The following is a 24,910-nucleotide window of genomic DNA, read 5'->3' on the forward strand; positions in this document are numbered from 1 at the left end:
CGCATTTATGTCTAATATGACACATTTTTATTTAGAATACATTTATCAGCATCAAATACATCTAATTCCTGGTCCGTTTGACAGTTTAGTGGTTAATGCTAATTAGCCTGAATGTTGTGGTTTTTGTTATGCCTAGAAACAAATTGGAATTAGTTTTTGGAAATTGGAATTAAGTTTTGCAAGAAACTTAGAAAATGCTGTAGTTGGAAATCCACACCTGTATTTGTAGGTGGAAGAAGAATATATGTAAGTGGATAACTTGAAGTGCTTAATCTACTACCTCTTCTCGTCTGCTTGGAATAAGTACCCGTTTCCCTGCCCTCGTCTCACAACAAAACCAGAGTGTTTCAAAGTGAAACCTGTTTGGGGGAAGTGGATGTTGTGATGAAACATCTGTCAGTGTCACACCAAAGCTTTCACTGCCTTTTCCAGTAAAAAGAAGTGCTGCTTTGGAGAGTTACGTAAAGCTGGGTAGGACAGAACCAAATGAGCACAGGAGTTAAAGCACAAGTTCTCCTTTATGTTGGCGAGTCAATGAGGAATTTCCCCATCGCTTGGGCATCAGCACACAGTCTGGAAGTTTAAAAGGAGTCAATCAAAGCCTTTTTCAGTTTCTCTCAGTGAGCATACAAACCTAAACTTAGCATGGGAACTTGGCAAAACTGCCAGGTCAGCCTTTTTTTTTTATCTGTTCAGGCTGGTTTCATGAAGAAGTAGTTTCTTAACGATGGGTGGAATTCCTCTATGACCTGTTAGATGGCCGGTCTGGGAATGCCAACACACCTGGGGGGAGATGTTATATGTTAGAAGATGCTTTAGCACATTTAACACCTTCTACCTGTTGAAATCTATAAAAAAAGAGGTATAACAAACTGATATTTATTGGTAAGTAGGGCTATCTGCTCTTCTAGTCAGGGTACTGCTGCAAAATGCTAGGTAGTTAAACCTCCATACCCGAGAATTATTGGAAAAACTTTGAGCTTTACAAGAAAAATTGACCAATAAGTATTTTTAAGCTTTTGTAAACCTTGAAGAATTCCTTTATTTCATATATAATAACTGTCAACTTCCCTAAACCTGTGAGAAAAAGGAAGGAAAAAAGGTCTGAGTACCAGTTTTAGAGAAGCGCTTGTGTTCAAGTTTTCTAAAGAAAAAAAACATTATTTTTCATTGGCGCAAAAACTTTTTTAAAAGTGTATTTCCCATCCCTAGCTAACAAGGTTTTTTGTTTACATCACCAGTAGTCGTTCTGTTCAGCAGAGACATAAAGGCATGTGGAGGAGTGTTAAAGGCTGTGTTTATATTCTGCTTGTTACATTGAGAGTGAGAGCAAGGGGAAGGTTTTTCCCCCATGCTTTGTTATCTCTGGCTCTCTTCCACTGATGATGGTGCGGATGCCACGGCGGAAAGGGGGTGCGGGGGTTACGTGACTCATTCCTAATAAGCTAACACCTTGGAAAAAATTCGAATCACCTCATTTTACCCCGCGCTCTGCCACGGAGGCTGCCGGATAAGTAATATCTCAGCTGGAGATTTGTGTACAATCTGCCTCCAGGAACCGCCGGCGACAGACTCTGGTATCTGAGGAATCTCTAAACGGTCCTTGGATGTTTTCTAGACTAAATGTACCAAAATGTGCTGGCGTAACAAAACGGGTTCGCCTGCGTCACGGCCCTTCTGATGGACGATTGCGGCGCATGCGATTGGGGAGGAGGAGGGTGCTCTAAATAAAACGCTGCACAGCCAGCTGAGCTCATGCTGTCATTATGTGGAGCATTATGTGTGATGAGGCTCTCCCTCACACAAACCTATCCCTGTTATTTTGTGTGTTTTGGCCCACACACAGCCTGCTGATGAGCCATATTATGAGTCCAGGGTAGGAAGAGGGGGAAAATAAGGAGACTTAGTCGGTGTGTGTGTGTTTAGTCAGTCTGTCCCTGTGTCACTGTAAACATGTTGATCATAAAGACCTCGTATAAACCCAGATGATGAATAGATTCCTCTCTTTTTTTCTCTGAAGAAAGTAAAGTCGCAGCCTGTTCCCCTGGTAACTGTCGGGAAGGACAAAACTCTCAATGTTTGGTTCGTTTCTGAGAAATTCTGAGTGGATTTGGACTCAGCTGCACCTGGAGACGCTCTACTTTGAGGGTTTTTTTTTTTGGTAGATCTGTTTCTTCCAATAAAAAGTGGAAAGTCGGGGGGCTTTTTGGGGGAACAAGATGAAGCCGCCGTCTGTCTGTCAATCCATCACCCACGTCCTCTCAACGGCCACTGCTTCATCAAGAATTGTTGCTGCTGTGCTTTTGTTTTTCTGCCTAAAGTTGAGTCACTGTGTTTTTCAAATGGCGAAGAAGAGATGTTGTTTTTGCGAGGCTGATATAGGAAATAAACTCTTTCCACTGAGTTTCTGTGAAAATGAGAAAAACAGAAAATGTGTGGCTCACGTTTACCAGAAGCCGGCGAAGAGGCCGATAGAGTACCAAGGAGTCACTGTCGCCTAATCACCTTGTTTTTTTGTTATTTTTTTTTTGCTGAGGACGATTTGAATGAGTCACACTTGTTGCTCACACGACAGTGATCACTTAGTTGTGTTTCGAGCAATTTTTAGCTCATTTTTTCACGCATCCGTAAAGGTAGGTATTACTCAGAAAAAGAAAGTAGCACAAAGAAAAGAGAATCTTTTTAAACAGGAAGCGTCGCTCTTTGATACCCCTTCAGGGAGGCCTACTTCCTGTGGTGTGGACGACAGTTTCCTCTACCCGCTGAGCTCAGTTCCCTTCTCTGTAACGTCATGCACACCAGAGGCTGATCTCTCCACATCTGCGTCTATTAGAAGCAGCCCACTGACCCATTTCTAAACCATCAGCCCAGATGTTGCAAAATAAAATAAAGAGCTCAGCTCATTTGCTTCCAAGCAGATGGAGTTAGCTTTGTATCCTCATCTGACCCTCGAGTGTCGTCACTGGCACCGGATCTCCCCCGATTTTTTTATTTTTTTTAATGAGTGTGCGTGTGTTTAAAGAGGCAGACGTGATGGAAGTTAGCCCACATCACCGGCTGGGATCGGCATGTGCTGACGTTCCTTCACGCACAAACAAATAAAGGCACGGATGTGAGGGAGCGAGAGAGAGAAAGGATTGGTGCTCCCTCCAGAACACGATCTCTATCTGGGACCGATTATGTAATGGCCAACTGGAGTAGAGAGCGAGAGGGAGGGTGGAAGAAGACGAGGAGAGAAGCAGAGAAAAAGACCCAATCTTGGTCTTTCCGCTTCCAAGGACTCTTCTCCTGCCTCTTCCCAGAGCCTAATCTGCTTGTTCACTATCGAACTGGTTCTCCACTAACTGTTACACAATCTCTCGTCACGGTCTGTGATGAGCACTGTGCCTGATAGCCCTGGCATCATGGTGGCTGACCAAAGTACGGCTGACGTTAGCAGTTGTATCACAGGGGAGGATAAAAACAGAATCGCAGCCAGCGTTCTCCCACAGACGGATATTTTTCCCAGCTAGTGTCGTCACCGCCCCGCTCGCTCTTATCTGGTCTGCAGGGCGGGCTAAAATCAGGACTTTATGTTTGTTTTTTTTTAACAGTTTTGTTCTTCTGCTCTCCAAGCAGCGAAGGCGGAGCAGACATTCCTGTACAGACCTGGGATTCAGTTCTGCGTTTCTGAATTTCTCTTTCCCTTCTCGGCTATGCCTTCCCCTTCCAGCTGATGTTTTAGGGGGGAAATGATTTGCAAGCGCACCACTTGAGGGTGTTGACAGGAAGAGCTCTTTGATGTATGACATCATTTTCTGGGGGGGGGGATTTCTCCAACATACTGTATCTTTTGGGGGAAATTCTTTTTTTTTACTTAAAAAGTGGACACATTTCTTTATAATTCCTTTAGATTTCTTTAAGATTACTCACTGAAATGCTCCAACTATTGTGTTAGAAGTGAAAGTAATCACTTTTATTCTCGAATTCATCACTTTCAAACTTGTGCTGTGGCTTTTTGGATTGTTTGAGTCATTAACTTGCACTTTGTTGGTTTAATTTCCGTCTCGCAGGCTTGAAACCCCCCTCCTCGTGGCTCATCACATCCTGTTAGTGTATCTAAACCCTCTTGATGTGCCTTGTGCTGTGAGCGGAGCAGAAATGACATCACGTAGTCCGAAGAAGCGAAAAAAAAAAAAAAAAGCAGAAAATTCCCACTGTTCTCGCATCAGCAGTGATGCAGAAACACGCCCACGGTCACCTGACTGTAAAGAGGCGGAGTTTTTAGGTCGGACGCTTTTCGGGGAAGCCCTTTTCCAGAGTGTTGAGTCACTGGTGGGGTAGAAGGTGGGGTTCCCCCCCCCCCCTAAAAAAAAAAGTTGAACCGAGTGACGATGATGCGTATGCTCACACATTGTCCTGTAGGTGGTGTCACTGAGGTGATAAAACCTGAGCTGGAATATTAACACCATGGTTTCACGTCTACGAACGCTCTCGTTTCACGGGGACTTGAGTTTCCCACACTCTTCTTTGTGTGTAGCTGTGAGCAAACAGCCAGGATAGCAACTGGAGTAGACTGTTTGGTCGCAACACATAAAACACACAGCCTCTGCAGAGGATGTAATTATAGCCTGGTCGGTGTGTCCCCGTTCACCCTCAGTGCTTCGGTCTACTGGCTATTTTTCTCCCTCTCACTCTCTGTGTTTTATTAAATGATTGTTTCCTCACGTCTCATGGCTGACTTTGCCAGCTCAACTCTTCCTGCTCAGTTCGTCTCACCATTGTGTCTGTGTGAGGAAAGAATCCCAACGGGTCACCCTACTGGCTTTTTTTTTTTTTTAACCCTTCACCTCCTGTTTGATCCAGTTTATTATTTTTGGAGTATGAAATTAAAAGAAGCACCACAGCAAAGACACCAGTTAACCAGTTTGTTTAATTAATATGATTAGAAAGTATTTTTATTTGGTACAGTTTTGTGCTTAAGTATAAAAGTAGAAGAAATTATACAATTCCTATGGGGAAGAAAATGAAACAAACATTTCTGAAATCAGAATTTCTTCCAATTTTTGCTTTGTTTTTAATGTTGCAGAGAGCTGACTGTTGTTTTTCTTTATGGATGTTGTGAAAAACAGCACTTTTCCAACTGTAACCTTTTCAATCCTTTGTGTACCTCGATCATGGTAGCCAAACAACACCATCTTATATTCTCAATTTCATCGCCCGTCTATATTACAATCGAATAACACACAAACTGCTCAGGTAGATCATCACACTGCAAAAAATAAGTCATTTTTTCTTAAAATACGTGCATTTTGTCTTGAATTACGGATGTAAGTGAGACACTTTGCCAATGGAACAAGACAATTTACATTTAAAATAACAAAAAAACAATTGCATTGTCTTATATCAAGTGCAAAATATCTAATTACCTTATTTTAAGAGTAAAAATACTCACTCCATTGGCAAATCATCTTATATGCTCAAATTAAGGGTTAATACACTTAATTTAAGACATTTTTACTAATTTTTGATAGTTTTTGCAGTGCATTTGGCGTGGAATCACAATTAACTGGCTTTTTAGTTCACAAACTAATTACTGTAGTCCTCCATGTTAGAAATAAAATGTTTGTTTAATTAAGATTTAAAAAGAAAAAGTCACAGAAATATAGAAAAACGGGAAGCATTTTAGTCTCCGCTGGTGGCATGTAAACCTTTTTCAGAATAACCGTGAGAACTCCCCAAGAGCTACGAAACTCCCATTTGCCAGCAAGTTTAACCTCCGATTAGTGCTTTTGCTAAGCTAGCTAAAGGTGGAAGAAGTTTTAATCCTTTTTATTTAATCCAAGTCGTTATGTCAAACTTTTCCTGGACAGCAGCTACTATAATGAATTTGCCATTGTCAGTGACTGCTCTAGAGTTTAGAAATGACGGCTCCTAAAAACATAGAACCCTCTCAGTTCCCACCATGCAGGGCAACACAATTAAACTGAAAAGCTTCTCTAAAAAAGTCTGCTTTACCACAAATGTGGTTAAGATTGTGAAAATGTATCCAATATTGGATAAAATTACGTTTTTGATTAACTCTCCCACCTCCTTTTTCCGACTAGAGCACCTCAATGTTCCTGCTGACCTCATGCTGTTTTTATGACAGCTTGACAACAAAGTATTTTCTGTTTTCCAGGTCTGAAGGAGAAACCAGAGAGATGATTGGCAGCTGAAGAGGAGATTTAACAGAACTGTGAATCAATAACTCGGTGCTAACGCTGAAAGGTGAGCCCAGCTGGAGTGTTTGCTTTCAGTGCGGCCTTGACTGTTAACTTCAGCCTATCTTGGCCCCACAGCGGTGTCTGGTGGAGCCTGATCCTTTTGCGGTGTGGAGTGGATGAGATAGAGACTGCGGCCTGTTTATGTGTCTGTGTGTGGAGCTAGTAGGCTTTAAATAGAGAGACGCCCCGAGTTGGTGGAAGGAAGGAACGACGAGGAGAGGAACTGGTAGGAGGAACATAATACGCATGTCCCGGGCTAATTTGGGAAGAATAGTGGAAGAGTGCTGAGCTCTGCTGAGCAATAGGAGTGACTCACAGCCTCATTGTGTATCTGATACACTCCAACTGATGCAGTAACCCTCAGTGAGTCAGTGTTTCGAACTTCTTCATAGAGAGGCAGCTAAAGGAATCCAATTGCTCGTTTCAAATTAAAGTTTTTGGGGGGTTTATTTTTAACCTAGACGCGTCGATTTTAAATTTATCAGGCTTATTATTTTAGAAATTAGAGTCAATGTAAAATATTCTCTTTTAAGCAGTCTCTTTTCTTTTTAACATAGCAGGAAGTGCATTCCAATAGCAGCAGACTGCGTGCATTTCTTAGACAATGTAGACCCTTCCCTAAGGCTCCAAAGCTCCATACTCGGCATGTTTCATGACAGAAATTGCAAGAACCAAAATGGTTAAACTGCTACTTTTCTAATGTGTCCCACCTTCCTGTTATCAGCTACCAATCATACTCTCTCTTGCAGCCTCAATGTAAGCACACAAGCATGCCTTGAGACTTTCTAGCTAAGACGCCATTTGACACATCATGTGATGATTAAAGGGGCTAACATTGCATGCATTTCTCATCAGGAATAACTTCTATACTGAAGCGTCATCGTGTCTATAGTCTGCGGTTCCTCTGGATTTTTATTTCTTGTCAAGTGTATTTTAACTCTGCAGCGTCAAAAAAAACGATGGAGTTCTATCTTCTCTGCGTTTCCGCCTCCGCTGTGTTCCTTTGTGTGTGAGGGAAGGTGTATGGGTGTTTTCATGGCACTCTTCCCACTCTCCGCTCCATCTCTTCTCCTTAATCTATCCTGCCATCCTGTTCAGACCGTCTGTCGCTGCTTGCTCCCCCCCCTCCTCATCTCTATCACGCCTGCCGTAATGAGATTAAACTTTAGTGTATGCACAGAACACACACACAAAGATCCAGTTAAAAGAGAGACCAGGCTTCTCTACAGGAGCACAGGCCTGATGCCACTGTGCAGCTTGGCTCGTTTCCAGTGCTGCACACTCTTGGCACGTGACCAAAGCCTCTCACTCTTGGTCTCTCCCCGCTATCAGAACCTCCATGTTTAGGATTACAGTAGCACCAGATCCGTCCTCCTAGGTGAGCTCCCCGCTGAGCCATCTGGGCCTCAAAAAGAATCCCTATTTGCACCATTTAAACTAACTGCTGCCTCCTAGTGGCTCAAACATATAACACCAGTGTCAGACAAAGGGAAAAAATCTAACTTGAGCTTTATTAGGAGGAGAAATGTCGCCATTGCATATCTTCAGGATTTAATCTGCCCCTGTGGGTCTCTCTTACCCCTTCCCCTCTCAGCTGACACAACACGGTCTCTCTGTAGCTACTCCATATAATGGAGAGAGCCCGTGGCATTTGTTGACTTTTCAATGAGTCTCTGTTAGTCTCACACAGGCTCCTCTGTTTCTCTCTGCAGCCTGTTGGCTTTTAGGCTCCTGGTGCAGAAGTCAGGGGAGTCGGACGTAGCAGCTTCTCTCAGTGTTGGAGTGAGGCCCCCTCTGTGCTGCAGTGGAGGGCTTCACGGACACAGCTAGTCTGGTGAGTAACGGTCATGTTGATATAAATGCAATAGAGACAGAAATGTTTTGGAGGGGTGTATCTGTGTGTGTTTGTTAATGAGGTGGATGTTTGTAAATCCCAGGCTGGATGCATCACGCAGTGGAGCAGTTAAGCGGCCGAGGCACACGGGACTCCTTCCCTCTGGACGGACTCAACCGGGGGCAATGGCCTCCCGTGAACGGCCGCGCCTGGCAGCCACCTGCCAGGTTTGTAACCAAGACAACGCATACACACCACTTAGCGTTTTGCAATCTGCCAGCTCTGACCTTTACTCGCAGCTAAGGGATTTAATCTTTAAGCTTTTTATCTGGGAAGTTGGAATTTGGATCTGGGACCAGAGTTTTTCCTCCTCCAGTGAAATGTTTCTTTAAGCTGTTCTGCTGAACGACCAGCGCAGCTCAAAGTGGTTATGAATCAGGATCCAGTGGTGGGTGATTTCTATACATACCCAAAGAAAGCTTTATGATACAAGCAAAGCTCAATAGATTATTTGAAACCAACTGTCTTTGCTCCTGCGCTGTGTTCCTGTGGATCCCTTTGTCGTCAATTCACACATATCCTCGTTTTTTCCCCTCCTGGATTCTTTGCTCTTCTTCCTCCCTTACTTCTGTGGCACGGTTACCACGCACTGTATAAAGATCCTTGAGGTTTTAACTTTTTTAACATTTCAACAATAACAAACATCCGGTCGTGTTTCTTTCCCTCAGTAACTGCATCCACAGCAAACAGTGTTGGATTTAAAGCAGACAGTTGGCGCCACAATAACGCAGAGTTTATTATTTTTCTGTTAGATTTGGCAGTTGGTTTGTTGAAAAAATAAAATAAAATAGATGGGTCAGATTGATACAGTCAGCTTTTTTTCCTGTTCGTCTTTCTAACATAAAATTTGATGCAGGATTTTAGCCTGTCTGTTAGGATTGGGATTAAATTCATTGCTCCTTGTCCTCATTTAGGTGTTCGCCTGCAATGAACCAACCGCAGCTTCCCCATCTACCTCCAGCAGCACTAGGTGGTTTAAACCATCACAGTAAATACTTAAGTAACGGGTAAGATCTCTTTTTAATGACGGCCACTCAAGTTATTGACGTTTTGCACTTTCAAACAGAAGGTTGTTGATAGTAGTTTTAAAGAAACACCTCCACTTTTCACTATTTAATGCCAATTCATCATTAAAACTGACTGATTTTTTTTAAAGTAGTTAAAAATAAACAATAATAACCAGGTAATATATTTACTGGATCAGTTTTGTTTAAATAAACTAAAGTAATTGTGAAATAATTTCAGTATAGAGGCTAATATCAGCGAAGGCCTGATCGCTGAGTCGGGGCTGAGGTTTGCAGCTATTGATTTTATTATTTCATATCTTCAGGAATCTCATCTGAATGGGGTTTGTAGATGCGTAGGTCAGAATCTGAACCACTTATCTAGGGCCCTATAATTTCCTCGATCACGGAATCGCGGAATTGGCAAATTAACGCGGAATTTCTACATTTGACATGAAATTCTGTTTTTGTGTGGGAGAAGAGCGTACGTCGGGGGGGGGGAAATGCACACCTGGGGACGCAAATCTGGGCGACACAACCCCTCCAGCTCCATCATTTCCGCTCACCCTTCCCCATCAAAACATTGAAAAAATGGCGAAGCGGCTCTCCACAGCTCCGCTTTCGGCGAAAAAGTTGAGAAACACTTGCTTACATACTTGCTGTATTTTGCCTTGTTTTTTTATGCACTTTAATCTACTGTTTGGAAAATATGATTCTTTATGAAATACTTTATAATTCTGAAATTGAGAGGTCCCATTTTATTTTTTTTACTTGGAAAAAGCTAATTGATTGGTTCATAACCATTAATATTTTGTTAGTACTTAGAGTGCAGTGTTATGTTGCATCATGCAGTAAAAGTACTGAGTAATTGTGTTTTTTTACCTCAATAAATTTAAGGTCATTCCTATTTTATTTGTGTACATTTTAATCATTAACATTAAAAGCACATTATTTTTACAACTGAAATAACAGTAAAGGGTAAAAAAAAACTGAATTCGCAAAAATTAAAATGGAAAAAACGGAATTTTCTAAAATTTAAATGAAAAAAACGGAATTTGGGAAAAAATTTAATTTTATAGGGCCCTACTTATACTGATCTTCACTTTGACTTTTCAACCAACACTGAACAGAGATGCTTAAACACACTGTTTAGGATGTGCAAAGCCTCTACTTGATTACAGATGGATAATAGAATAAAATCTGTTATATATTGAATGTTATTTGAAGTACTGGGGTGTAAGTCTTTCTATTATGTTTGTTTTTTTGCGTGTTCAGGCCGATGCGAGGAGGTGAAAAGCTTGATCTCCCACCAGCAATGTTCCCAGGAATGCACCGGGAGCAGCAGAGGCCTCCCCCCCAGCATCTTCATCCTCCCCCTCCTCCTCACAGAGTATGGGATCAGCAGTTCGACTCCCACCACCCCCCTCACACCCACCAGGTTCTGTCCCTACACAGCGACCACGCCATGCGTCTATTTAACGGCTACACGGGTAGCGGTGCACACCTTTTCAACCCACATCTGCATCCTAACCGAACAAACCCACTGATGAAGGTGAGGGGGGGGAACCCATATCGCACTCTTTCTACTTTCAGAAACATTAGTCTTTGGGGGTTTTTTTCTGTTTGTTTCATCATCTGCTTTGGTTTTTTGGGGGTTTCAGGATCCCCGGGGTCCACCACTGCTGGGAGATGAGATGCGGGCTCAGGTGCACCAGGTAGGAGCCTTCCTAATTGGCTGTGGCCTTGTTTCTTCATCCAAGTAGACAGAAGATGAACCTGATTTTAGCTCTAGTTAATCTTCTCAGATATGCCTGTCAATAAGCGAGCCTTTCATTTCTGTACGTAGCAGAGAGGCTACCCAGGGAAGATGCCAGGGGGTCAGCTGAAGAGACCGGGTCCTCCTCTGATGGAGCACTCTGTCATCCAACACACTCCTCCAGCATCACTGCACATACCCTCCCATCCGGCAGTCGAGGACACCCCGAGTCCCAGCAAGAGGAGAAAGAGTTCGGATCAGGTACGCAGCAGTTATAACTCCTGTCCTCCAGTGTAGGGTTGTATTGTTCGCCTCACCTTTCTCAGATTTTAGTTGTCTATAATGTTCTCATCTGTGTTTAGGTATCCAACTCAGGGATGCATCATTTTTCTGGCCAGTCACCGTCTCAACCGCAGACCCCAACTCACCACCATCCCCCAAAGCCTGCTTTCTGGAACCCCATTCATAAGGACAACGGCGTCCTCTGGCAGCCCCAGACTTCTGACAGAAAACATCCACAAGATTATCAGGTCTGAACAGCTAAATGAATTTTCTTTTCTCTGTTTATTTCGGACTGCGTTTGTGGTAAATTAACGGTGGATTGTTTCCTTCTGGATTATCAGGAGAGTAATAAACAAGGGATGTGCAGCTACACCTCAAAGGCCTCTCCTATATCCTCCAGCCCTTCAAACCTCACTTCCTCTCCTCCAAACTCTTCTCCTGGAAGCTACAACCAGGGATGTACTCCTCAGCTCCAGAAAGATGTGCTACAACCTCAGGCTGCCAACCATCATTCCCCTCATTCCTCCTACCCGAGTCCGAGCTCAAAACTGGACCTTGGCCCGTCCCGCCAGGCCGTGGAGTCCCGTGCTCTTCACAACCAGAGAAGCCCAATCAGCGAAGGCCACACGCCACCTACTCCAACCAGAGGAGACAAAGATCATCGGGTAAGAGGTCAGTCGTCACCAGCAAACGCTTCTGCAACCAGCAACAAAAACGGCAGCGGCAGCAGTGTGCCTTACAGCCACTTCCAGCCTCACCCGGGGCTACGACACCAGGGTGCCCCCCCACCCCTTCCTCCTGTCAGCAGCACCTCAGTACCTCAGCATCAAAGTGGACCCAGTGAGGCTTGGAGATACCAGAGTGGGGCCAGCAGTCATTCCCTGGTGAGTCATTTAATCTTCTGTTGAGGGTCTACAGATATACACAGGAAGTCTATTCCTGAATTCTTGCTTCACAAACTTTTTAAACTTAAGTTAAAATTGAAGCAACTTCCTGCAAAGTTGACTAAATCAAATGCGTTACCTATTTTAAAGAAGTTTGAATTCACTATAGTCATTTAAAACTGCCTTTTTAACATGTTTGAACTCCTGTTATGAAACCAATACACACTTAAAAATGTCTCTCTGTCTGAAATACTCCTTTAAAATAACAAATGGATCAAAATGACAAAACCTTTTATGTTTTTCTTCTTTTTTTTCCACACAGGCGTCGGTGGTCTACACGCCTCCAGGTCTGCTACCTCAACCCCAGCAGAGCCACAATCAGGTCATAGATGATCGGCTTTCAGGTCCCCCCCACCATCACCGTCACGTCATCCCCCCTGTGCCCCCAACCAACCCCACCCGGACGCCTGTCATCACAACAAACATCCCCATGTCCCTGTCCTCCTGTGTCAGCCGCTACACCAGCAGCTCAGACAGAGTTACCATGGCTGTCTCTTCAGCGTCTACATCTCCCCCTACTGGTTGCTCTGGGAACAGCCACACAGGTCAGAACAGTTGGAGAGGATCGATGGATCCGAAGCCCCAAAGCTCCAACAGCCCTAAAACTGAAATAGGTGCTCAGCTTCAGCCAAGTTGCCAGAGAGGTCAGGCTGCTCACCATGAGCTCCATAAACATCAACACCAGGAATCCACAAAGTCCCAGCCCACCAAGGAGAAGATGCCATACTACGCTCAGCCGAAGCTGGAGCATCCTTCTCCTGTATTTTCTTCTCCTTTGTTCTCCTTTAGGGCCCCTCGGGGAGAGGAAAGTGTAATCACAAGGAGAGATTCAAATCCTGTCCCCAGTTCCCCAACGACATACTGCCCAGCTCCTCTTCCCTCTATCAACACCTCGCCTCAAGAATCCAGACCGAATCATCAGCCGATCTCCTTCTCCACTCCTCAAGCCTCAACCTCTGCCCCGCAGTCAATAGGAGACGTCTTGGACAAGCTCGACGCAGAGCTGGAGGGACATATGCAAGCTGAGGAGCAGCGCAGGAGAGAAAGAGAGGAGCAGGAGAGGAAAAAAGAAGAGGCAAAGCAAAAGAGAGAGTTGGAAATAAGGCGAAAGCTGGAGGAGGAGAGGCAGAGGAAACGGGAAGAGGAGAAGAAAAGAGAGCTGGAAAAAATGGAGATGGAGAGAAAAAGAAGGGAGTGGGAGAAGCAAGAGGAGGAAAGAAAGAAGACAGAGTGGGAAAACAGAGAGCGAGAAAGGAAGAGGAAGGAGTGGGAGAGACAAGAAGAGGAGAGGAAGAGGAAGGAAGCTGAGAGGCAGGAAAGAAAGAAGAGGGAAATAGAGAGGGCGAAGGAGGAGAAGAGAAGACTTGAAGAGGAGAAGAAGATGGAGCAAAAGAAGGAGGAAAGTCTTCGCAGTGCTAAAGGAAAAGAGCAAACTGCTATTGAAAACCTAGAGAGACTCCTCTCGGGAAATCCCCCCACTGTGCCCCCTCCTCCTCCCCTCTCCGTTCCTGCCAACCCCTCTGGTGCTCCACCTTCCACCTCCCAGGCGTCTCCTCCGTACCCTTGGCTCAGTCGCGGTGGTGTACCTCCCACTCCGCCCGCCCAGACCCCCAGCAACCCCACAGAGAGGCTCCGCCCCCCTCCACTCACACCTCAGACTGAGTATGCTAGAGAGAAGCAGCGGCAGAGGGAGATGTGGAGCAACGGCGGCACCGCCACAGCATTTAATCCCACATCAACACTTGATACCTCAGGGATAAACCAGCCCATATATCCCAACAAGCCCCCAGCAATGCAAGCTGCACCCAACCAATCCAAAGACTCCGGCAGGGATAGAGACCAGCACCATCTCCCTACTTTGGCGATTCGAGAGCCGCCCAAGCTCTATCAGGCATTTTCTAGAGATAGCCTCCCCCTGCCGCCTTTATCCTCAAGCTCTGCCTCTGCCAGGGGGATCAACAACACACAGCCAACTGAACGGGGCACGGAAAACGCTGGTGCCCAGTCCGACAGCGCTCAGTTTGAGGAGGAGCCCTCTGAAATGGCCACCATGCTCCCTGACGGTCTGGCTAACATTATGGCAATGCTGGATGAATCGATTGAAAAAGAAGAGGAAATGTTTATCGGTGAAAAGAAGGAGCCGGCGGGTCTCATCCACAACTTCATCCCAAGCACTGACCCCATCAAGAGCTACCTGTGCGCCCCGGATCTGATCCCAGCCACTAAGCATCAGCCTCACCAGGAAGATTTGGGATCTAACCCCAGCCCCCCTGTACTTAGCCGCCAAGGCTCTCTGGCATCACCTTGCAGCCGAACGTCTTCCCTCGAGGAAGAGGAGGACTACAATAAGGCTTCTCTGCATGTTCCTCTGAGCCACGGAAAGCCAACTGTAAAGATGGAAATGGGAGTAGGGAACACAAATTACCGCCATAGTGACCTGGCCAAACTCTACGGCTTCCCAGAGCAGACCAAAAGCGAAGCTGATGACGAATCTGAAGAGGATTCTGAAGCGCCATCTTGTTCTCCGCCACCTCAAAGACCCCATCTCCATCAGACGGGGATGAACAGTATGTCTAAGGCTAAAGAAACAGAGCTGGACAGCCAGAAGTATGCCTATCGAGGCGGACCTTTCGGGAGACCGCCTCCTTCAGCTCTGGTTGGCATCAAATATTCTTCCTCGCTGTCACTAGGCCCCGATATCTGCCGTCAGCAGCAAGGCGGTTCTCCTACATCTGATTCGACAAGTCCACCATTCAGCCCGGCTGTCCCACAACAGAAATCCTTCCCTCAGTCACTGCTGGAGGACAAGAAACTAAAAACGGAGGACAGCGATGTCTGGACGGACGAGGGGGAGATGGAAGAGAGGCCAAACTCTCCTGAAGAGAGGAAGACCATAAAGCCCATCAAGGTGATAAAGAATAAACACAAACTGACCACCATCTCGGAGTCTTCTCTGAAGGAGCTGGGGAAGAGCTGCGAGGTCATGCTGCGTCGAGAGTTGCTCGATCGACCCGAGCACCGTAGCAAGTCCAAGGACCGACACAAGCCTGAGAAAGAAAAGGAGCGCAAAGACAAGAAAAGGAAGCACGGTCACAGCAGCAGGAAGCATGAAGACAAAAAGGAAAGGAAGAAGCACAGAGAGAAGAGAGACGACGCCTCTTCTTCCTCCTCTTCGTCCAGCTCCGGCCACAAGCGCCACAGAGATGGCAAGAGCCACAAAGAGAAAAAGGACCGCAGAATCCTGGGGGATCTCAATTTCCAGAGGCGGGAGTCTGAGAAGGACAGGGCTGGTTGCGAATCAGAGAAAAAGAAACGGAAAGATGGTAGCTCTTCCGGGGAGCGTGTGGAATGGACCTCCAGTTCAGGGGAGACGTCTTCCGAGCACAAGAACGGCACCGACGGCGGCTCCTCTTTGGGCTCCAAAGACCTGATGAAGTTAAAGGCGCTGTCGGACGGTCCGCCCAAGGAACTGAAGATTCGGCTCATAAAGGTGGAAAGCGGCGACAGAGAGACGTTCATCGCCTCCGAGGTGGAGGAGAAGAGGATACCTCTAGCAGAAATCAGCATCAAGAACACTGCAAGCGAAATTATCCGCTCCTGCAAGTAAGTGTGCTCTAACTTCAGTTGAAGTTCAGCAAAGTTCTTACTCTTTTTGTTTTGTTTAACAATTTTATCTAAAAATATATCCACAAATGTCTTATTTTCTTTTCTTCCAGGGCGGCTCGTATCAAAGGGAAATTTAAGGAATCGTATCTGCTTCAAGCCTTCTCCGTCAAACCCATAATAAGCACAAATGAACCCATCCCTAGAGAGAAACTCAACCCTCCTACACCCAGCATCTACGTATGTCTTTAACACACTATAATCTAACCTGCTATATAGTCATTTCATTCTTCTTTGAACTGAACACTGTGGTGATGTCAAGTTTACATGTGCTGCCATCTTGTGGTCACTAAATGTCACTTTTTTTCTTTTCTGCAGTTGGAGAGCAAGAGAGATGCTTTCTCTCCAGTTCTGCTGCAGTTCTGCACAGACCCAAAGAACCCTGTTACGGTCATCAGGGGACTGGCTGGATCTCTTCGACTCAGTACGTTAGGAAACCCGTAACTGCAAACAACTGCTTTACCAACAGATACTGATTTTAGAATATTAAGATATTCTTAAAAGCCATACAAACAACTTAACCAAATTTCAGATATCTCACTCTGCAGTTTGAGGACAAACATTAGTTTAACACCATTTCAATCACAGAGGGATACACTTTATGTAGATGCTGAACCCAGGAAATATTCTTCTTAGAATAGAATGGAATAGAAAATCCCTTTATTGTCCCACAATGGGGAAATTGTGGCGTTACAGCAGCAAAAGATTATAGCAAAAGTGGTCATACAAATTTTGGACCTTAAGAAGTGTACAAAAATAACAGAATAATTAACTGAGTTAAGAAAATGAATAAAATACTGTACTCTACAGTGTTTTTACAATATAAATACTGTTCATCTAGAGAATACATAATCAATAAACAGCTCTGGACATTTTTACACTAATGGATATTGGATATAATGAAAAATAGCAGCAACACCAGAAGTGTGCAAAAATGACAGCCGCATGTTGTTTAACTGACTAAGACAAACACTGTACAAAGATCAGCATGAATGTAACAACTTATTGAGGTTATTGGGAACGGAGATGGTTATAAAATCTTCCAGCTGCTGGGAGGAAGGATCTGTGATAACGCTAACTGGTGCATTTAGGGTGCAGCAGTTTGTCACTGAAGGAGCTCTTCAGCTCTGCAACCGCTTTATGCATGAGGTGGGAGACATTATCCAACAGAGATATTAGCTACAGATAAGCCACTGCTCCACAGCAGAGTCATAGATAGTCTTTAGGAGCGCCCCCTGCACCCCTAAAGTTAAGCTTAGCCTGAGGTCGTAGCTATTTCTATGTTGTTTTACTGATGACATTTCTTCAAATAACAGAAATATTGACTTCGTATGCAATGATTTTTTAACGTTTCCTCTCTCTGTTTTAAAGATTTGGGACTTTTTTCCACAAAGTCTCTGGTGGAAGCAAGCGCAGACCAGGCCGTTGAGGTGAGGACTCAGGTGCAGCAGCCCGCAGACGAGAACTGGAATGCCACCGGCACCGGTCAGACTTGGCCCTGCGAGAGCAGTCGCTCCTACACCACCATCGCCAAGTATGCTCAGTACCAGGCTTCCAGCTTCCAAGAGAGTCTACAGGAGGAGAAGGGCAGCGAGGAGGAGGACGAAAACGAGGAGAAGAAGCCGCCTGTTGGTGCTGATGCTAGCAAAGATGGCTCCAAAGAGAATAACAAGTATGTGTGGTCTTAACTGTAATAAATGTTGAGTAGTTTGGAAATGTGTTTTAATACTAAACTTTTTCCTCAGTGGAGAGCAGAAAGCTGTTGGGAAGATCATCAAATTTGGGACCAATATCGACCTCTCTGATCCAAAGAGGTATGCAGATTCAACACGTCAGCCTGACTCAATAACACACCTCTCTGGTGACACTTTTTACAATCAAATTTCTGGGTGGATATCTTTGCCACTGCCCATGAGTTCATGTACAAATGCAGATGTTTGCAATGAAACCAAAGCTAAAAGTTCACATCTGTTATCTCTGCTCAGGTGGAAGGCCCAGCTTCAGGAGCTGCAGAAGCTTCCAGCATTTATGCGCGTAGCCTCTAGCGGGAACATGCTAAGCCATGTTGGACACACCATCTTGGGCATGAACACCGTCCAGCTCTACATGAAGGTTCCCGGTAGCCGGACGCCTGGTAAACGACACTCAAACATGGCAGAAAATAGTTTCCTCTGTCAATAAACCGACATTTCCACTAAGACACAGTTTTTGTGTCACAGGTCACCAGGAAAATAATAACTTCTGCTCAGTTAACATCAATATTGGCCCTGGAGACTGTGAGTGGTTCTCTGTGCATGAAGACTACTGGGAGGCAATCAACGACTTCTGTGAAAAGTGAGTAGAAGAAGAAAACGTGATGCTTTTGCAGCCAAAAATCTCTGTAAAAAAACTGTCAGTTATAAAATTTTTTTTCCTCTTCTCATCAGGCATGGAGTGGACTACTTGACAGGGTCCTGGTGGCCGGTGTTGGAGGACCTGTACAACGCCAACATCCCTGTTTATCGTTTCATCCAGCGGCCCGGAGACCTGGTGTGGATCAATGCTGGCACTGTCCACTGGGTGCAGGCTGTGGGATGGTGCAACAACATTGCCTGGAACGTGGGACCTCTCAACGGTAAAAGGCCGCCATCTAGCTGCTGAATGTAGATTGCATCTGCAACCCTGTCTCATTCCTCCTGATATCGCCCGCAGGCTACCAGTATCAGCTGGCTCTGGAGAGGTTTGAGTGGAACGAGGTGAAGAAGGTCAAGTCCATCGTTCCTATGATTCATGTTTCCTGGAATGTGGCCCGCACCATCAAGGTCACTGATCCAGACACCTATAAAATGATCAAGTAAGGACAGATATGAGTAGAAGCAAGAAAAAAAACTTAATTCAGAAACAATGCAAGTTTTTTTTATTCATCCTTTTTCCTTTTCTTCCCAGACACTGCCTGCTGCAGTCCATGAAACACATCCAGATCCTACGGGACCAACTGGTAGCTGATGGGAAGAAGATTTCCTATCAGAGTCGGGTCAAAGATGAGCCCGCTTACTACTGCAATGAGTGCGACGTGAGTATTCATTAGACACTAACAGTGAACTTTCTTACATTTTAAGAGGATTGCTGCCAGGTACTAGTGAGGAGGGAGTTCTGCCTCTCCATATTAAACATCTTGACCTATGTTTTCTTTAAGCTGTATTAACAATCTGTTTAAGTTAGAATAAAAAGCTTGTTTTATGCAAGTGAATTAATTGTGGGGCCTAGTGCTTAGAGCAGTACGCTTGTGCTCTGAGAAGGTTGCAAGTACCTTGTTTGATCCTAACAGTCACACTCTGTGTCCCTGAGCAAGACCAAAAACCCCACACTCCATGGTGGCCACTGCTCCCCAAGGGGATGGGTTAAATGCAGAGAGTGAATTTCCCCCGTTGTGGCACAATAAAGGAATTTACATAATTCAAATATTCAGGAAAAAGTGACTAAAAGTGAGGTCCTGTCCACTCAGAGACAAAAACAGCATGTTTAAAATAAATAAGAATTACATCCACAGGAGCTACGATAAGACACTGTTTCAATAAATGCTTGTTTTTGGTTCTCTAAAATACCAGATTGTTCTAAAGAGGCTTTAGTTTGATGAATAGAAGACAGTAAATATAATTTTCAGAAAACTATATTGTTTTTTATAGTTATCTCCATAATTAAGCTGCAGACAAACACACTTTTATATGACATTAACTTGAAACAAGTTTATTTGTATAGCACAGTTTAGTACAAAAACACTTTAGAGTGCTTTACATGAATGAAACTATACAGAAGTAAGGAAATAAAAGTAAAATTACTTAAAGATAAATGGATGATAAAAGCTGGTAGTAAAGCAAATAAGATTAATGATACCTCATTTGACAGCTGAACTTTAAGAGTACAAGGAAATTCTAAACATAAAGGTTTTTAATTTTGACTCAATTACTCCTAAAAAATAGAACCTGGTGTCAAATCTACTAATTTTCAACATTTTCCACATATGCTGAAAATAATTGCTCTAACAACAGGTTTGGGGTGAACAAACATGGCTGATTAAACTGAATCGCTGTAAGCGCCCAGCTCTGCTTTGTGTGTAAAACTGAATCGGTCTTGCCACAGGTGGAGGTGTTCAATTTGCTGTTTGTGACGTGCGAGAACAGCAGCAGGAAGACGTATGTGGTCCACTGTGAAGACTGCGCCAGACGGCGGACCCCCAACCTGAACAACGTGGTGGTGCTGGAGCAGTACCGCATAGAGGAGCTCATGAACACATACGACTCCTTCGTTCTGGTAAGCAAACCTTTACTGCTTTGATTTATTTATTTTTTTCAGAATACATTATCTGCCACTTTTTGAAGAAGCGCCTAACTCTAAGCGTGTTTGTCTTCCTAGCATGCGTCGTCCTCTCGGTGACGGAGCCCTCCCTCCACGTCTCCTCAGCCATAACCAAAACTCCTGCGTCGCCAGGACAAAAGACAGTCTTTTCAGGCCCACCATTTCATTATTATTTTTGAATTGCTACTGCTACGAAAATGCTTATCAGCCAGCTGAATACGTTTACTTGTTACTGTTTACAGAATCAAAAGAGAAAAAAAAAAGCCGCAAAAAAAAAAAAAAACCCGTTTACTCAGATGGTGCTTTGAAGCAGAAACCCCGTGGGCGGGGCAGCTGGTGCTGCCATTGAACAAACTGTGGACAATAAAACGTTTCAATGGCGCATTTTTTTTTTTTCGTCTTGAATACTGAATTTGTACATGGTGTTTGAAAACTTTGTGGGGTGCTGTCTTTTTTTTTTTTCTATATAATTTGTTTTTCTAAACTAGATCAGTCTAGATATATACCACATTGGCCTTGTATTTAGCAAAGAAAGAAAATGAAATTACTAATAATAGAGATATGAACATTTTTCTAAAGCATTAAGTATTTTAAAAATGTTTGGAATGCTTCAAAAGATACGGGTTTTAGCAGTTTTTTTTTAAAGGGGGGTCAGTTGTTTTTTTTCCCAGATGCTTGTATTTGTTGTAAATCTTGTTTCTATTGAATTATACTTTATTTCCTCTGGAGATTAATACTCAGCTGTCACACATCATCAGGTCTCTTGTTCTGTTTTTTTTTCTATCTCTGTATGAACTTTGTCCAGGAAAAAAAAAAGAACTCATCTGGTGTGTGCTGTTCTTCTGTTTCAGTATGCAGTTATTGTTTGTTTTTTTTCTTTTAGCAATTGTACATTTAATTTAAAATGCTTTCTCTATTTATTGGATATTAATGTTCTCCCTTTTGGACGAATTGTACATTTATTTTTCGTCCTGATCGGACACGGTGACTGCTTTGTAAGAACTGAAACTTGGAGGTATCTCTGTGGCGGTGGAGGGTGCTGTTTTTCCTGGTGCTTGCCTCTCAACCTCTGCCTTTTCTCTCCTGATATATATTGAATCGAATCTTTTATCTTGAATATAACACCACCTTTCCTGTAGAAGATAGACACACTGCTCATGTAGAGAAGATGACTAATGGAATGCTGTGTTTGTATTCTGATAAAGGAAAAAAAAAAACAGATTTTTTTTTCCAGAAAGTGTTTTGAGAAATCTTTCTTTCTTTTTTTTATACTACGTAGGGGGCTTTTAGATGAGATTTTTATGATATTTGTTGAATATGATAATGGGATAGATGGTGCTAAATGTTCTCTTTTGAACAACCTTTTTTTTTCTTTTTTGTCCTCTTTAAATGAAAAAAAATCTATTTTTCCTGTTGCAATATTACCTTTTCCTTCTCTTTGTGGTCATTTATTTATAACTGCACTGTTTTAGCGAATTCACACAGACCTACTTGCAGACACACACACACACCAAACTGAGCCAGACATGTCTTAAACACTTGTGAATTTGTGTGACATTACTATGACTATTAATTAAATAAACACTTGATAAATCCAGACAAATTGAGTCGGTCTAAATTTCCTTCGTTTTTTTTTTTTGTTTTTTTTTTTTTGTATTTCATAAAGCCTGAAGAAGAAAATTCATTCCTTTAGAATATAGAAAGTTTGCCTTTAAAATGGTGCAAATTAAAATTATAATACCTATGGAAACACTTTTTTTTTTTCCATTGGCATTACAGTAGTCGTGATCAATATCTGTATGTTACTACTTGTAAAAAAGTAAAAAAAAAAAAAAAAAGCTCAGAAGATACCTATTGCTTGAACAAACTTTCTGTTATTTGAAATTTTATATTTAATTGAAAATGCAGCTGCATAACTGTTAAATCTTTAATCAGTTTTATTGTGCGGAAAGAAATAAAGAAAAATAATCGAGCTGGTTCTCAATTAAATTTATGAGCCAACTTTAAAGTGCCCTGAATTCACTTTTATTGTGATAAATCCTCATGGTGTTTACATAGAAATAAAATATTCCAATCCAATTTTATTTGTTTAGCACTTAAAAACAACCACAGATAACCAAAGTTAAGTGCTGTACAGAAAAAATAAAACATAAAACAGTACAGATAAAAAACAACACAGCTAAAACATGAGGGAAAATAACATTCACAAAATCAAATCAATAAAATTGGATAAAAAGAAGGTGTTTGCAACGTGCAAGGTGTTTTTAGAGACTTTATTGATTTAACATTTATATTACTATCACTTCAAGTCAAAGAGAATAGGTGGGATTTGGCAAGAGATTAAAAAAAAAAAACAGTCAGAGAAGAGGCCGGTCTGATGTGCTGAGGCAGGTCATTCCACAGCTTTCTGAGCTTCCACTTAGTTTTAGGCTCTCTCAGGTTATATTATTAAAGACATGAGTTATATCTAGAAACATAAAGTACTGAAAACTCAGAGTAAAGATTTCAAAAGTTACAGTTTCCCTTTGAAATAACTGCATATCTCAAATAAAAATGCATAAAGAATATAATTAGATGTAAGCAATGTAAAAATATTTGCTTGATTAAAGATGGACCTTTCTGCAGTCTCTTGAGATGCTTCTATTGTTTATCTTAAGTCGGACCTCCACTCCACTCTATCCCACATCCTGTCCACCTCTCTGTGGATTCTTATATAGAAGCATGATCTCCATTGCAGTTATCCTCTAACAAAGCAACACTAAACGCCTTTGGTTAATAATAAGAAATAAATCATAAATGCAAAAGCAACAAAGACATGATCAGAGGAAAATCATGAATCACAGCAAATAATTTTTTGTTTTTTTCCTCATTGTAATCCCTCTTAAAATGTGCTGTTCTTGTTCATTTTCCTCCATGATAGGTCAAATACAATTATCTTGAATGGAAGTAAATGCACCATTATTGGTGGAGAAATGGGAAAATACATTATCTTCTACCCGGCGTTTTTTTTTTTTTCAAAACATCAATATCTTTGAGTCATTTTGTTTAAAAAAATAAGAGAAATTAATTGACATGGTTCTACATAATCTATACATGAAATGGGTTAAAACGTTCTTCAATTACAGAAGATTCCCAGATTACTGCCGAGACGAACTTTTTTTTCAAAAAGTCGGAATCCTATAGTAGTCCTGTTTATTTGTGGTATTGTAAAAAGTAAATTAGTGTATCTTTGTTGTGAGTTTTTGGTTAATATACTAACTTTAAAGTGTTAAAGAAAAGCATTCTACATAATGGTATCAGTGCTGCCACCAGCTGGTTAAAAGGATAACTGCCTTTTCCACAGGTGGTGGATTTCATCCCAATCGGAACATCAAATCAGCTGGTGTGTGTGGCAACAGGGGTGGCTAATGATTGGCCTTCAGCCTATAGTTAGAGTGCCTTAAGTTATCCTGAGTTATTTTAATAGTTGTGCTGCTTTAGGCTTAGACTGCTGGAGGACATAAGGGCCTCTCTAAATCACTCATTCTGCATCTATTCTCTAATCTGCAGTGTTTGTTAGATCAACCCCTAACTTTATGTACTCTATGATCTAGCCTGTTGCTCTGTTTAGCTGAAACACCATCCTAGAAAGAGGCATCCGCTTTTATCTCTAAGTTCCATTCTAGATAAAAGAGTTGAGCCTTTTTTCCTGTGCACAGTCATGTATTTCTCTCCTAGACATAGCTATGGGGTCAGCTTGAACTTTGACCAAACGAATATGCATTGTTTTTATGGAGGTTTCTTCCTGTTAAAAGATTTTTCCTCTCCACTGTTGCTGCACATATGTCCAGTTTTAGGCATTGTTGCAAAGTCAACTACAAAATAAAAAGCAAGCAAATATCTACTGTCTCCATATGTTCATCCAGCACTCAATCAGCTGATTTTCCCTAGATAGAAAACGTTTAACCAATCTTATTGTATGATCTGACTGAATTGTCTCTGCACTGTGGCTTGGGATGACATTTTGTGAATTGGTGCTATATAAATGAACTAAATACACTTTTTTAGACTACAAATCGAGTGAGATGTGGTCTACTTTTCCTGCTTCAAGACCTAGGGCCTCATTTATAACCTGTGCCTACACAGAAAAAGATGAAGTGTCATGCACAAATAGGGGTGTATAAAAATGAAGTCAAACTTTTGATTTGCTGTGAAAATTTGCGGCAGCCACAAAATCTTTTTCAGTTTGTAACTTCAAGCATTTAAACTTACCTAAATACAGAAAATATTAACTCCATTCAGTTTTGTTTATCTCAAGGAATGTAGAACCTGGTCTTTTTATACGTTTCAGCAACTATGGCTTAAATCTGACCAATAATCACATTTAAGAACATTGCATGCATCACAAATGATGCAAACCACCTCCAATATTAACAATAACTTTTCCGCTTTAACTTAAAATACGTATAGTCGCATGTAACAAGGAGAATAAATCAATATCAATATTTTAAGTGATGATTTCTAGTATAGGCAAGGTGTGTAGACAGTGTAAGATGGATGTAACTGCAGAAAGATGGTTGCTGGAGGACATTCCAAATGTGTAAGGAGAGTTTTTTTGAGAGATTGTATTGCTGCCCTGACAGCACATGATGATGCAAGGCTTATTTTCTGATTTATATTATATGATTTGAAACTGGCCAAAGCGGCTAATGTCAGCTCTAGTTGTAATTATGCAGTATTATTTTTGCAACCTTAGTTTGCCAAACCAAGCTGGTTCAGAACTGGCATCCCAGCCATATGGAATTTCC

General features: G+C 42.6%; 1 protein-coding gene across 3 annotated transcripts in view; it reads left to right on the plus strand.

Moving 5' to 3' along the window:
• kdm6b (lysine (K)-specific demethylase 6B) overlaps positions 1-20,928 on the plus strand; it is a 59,129-nt gene extending 38,201 nt beyond the window's left edge. For 2 of the 3 annotated variants that reach the window (XM_015396960.1, XM_015396961.1), the window contains 21 exons: positions 6,161-6,249; positions 7,958-8,079; positions 8,183-8,306; positions 9,054-9,146; positions 10,419-10,695; positions 10,805-10,858; positions 10,990-11,160; positions 11,262-11,429; positions 11,523-12,065; positions 12,388-15,728; positions 15,842-15,968; positions 16,107-16,212; positions 17,160-17,460; positions 17,534-17,602; positions 17,774-17,922; positions 18,008-18,122; positions 18,215-18,402; positions 18,480-18,621; positions 18,714-18,840; positions 19,908-20,078; positions 20,181-20,928. In XM_015396960.1, coding sequence (XP_015252446.1) covers positions 8,188-8,306; positions 9,054-9,146; positions 10,419-10,695; positions 10,805-10,858; positions 10,990-11,160; positions 11,262-11,429; positions 11,523-12,065; positions 12,388-15,728; positions 15,842-15,968; positions 16,107-16,212; positions 17,160-17,460; positions 17,534-17,602; positions 17,774-17,922; positions 18,008-18,122; positions 18,215-18,402; positions 18,480-18,621; positions 18,714-18,840; positions 19,908-20,078; positions 20,181-20,201 — 6,282 coding nt within the window. In that variant the 5' untranslated portion in view covers positions 6,161-6,249; positions 7,958-8,079; positions 8,183-8,187 and the 3' untranslated portion in view covers positions 20,202-20,928. The remainder of the gene's footprint in view (positions 1-6,160; positions 6,250-7,957; positions 8,080-8,182; positions 8,307-9,053; positions 9,147-10,418; positions 10,696-10,804; positions 10,859-10,989; positions 11,161-11,261; positions 11,430-11,522; positions 12,066-12,387; positions 15,729-15,841; positions 15,969-16,106; positions 16,213-17,159; positions 17,461-17,533; positions 17,603-17,773; positions 17,923-18,007; positions 18,123-18,214; positions 18,403-18,479; positions 18,622-18,713; positions 18,841-19,907; positions 20,079-20,180) is intronic. The other variant, XM_015396962.1, reaches the window with a different exon arrangement.
• The last annotated feature ends 3,982 nt before the right edge of the window (positions 20,929-24,910 follow it).

Source organism: Cyprinodon variegatus, unplaced genomic scaffold (assembly GCF_000732505.1).
Source record: "Cyprinodon variegatus isolate N-32 unplaced genomic scaffold, C_variegatus-1.0 Scaffold831, whole genome shotgun sequence".
Lineage (NCBI taxonomy): Eukaryota > Metazoa > Chordata > Actinopteri > Cyprinodontiformes > Cyprinodontidae > Cyprinodon > Cyprinodon variegatus.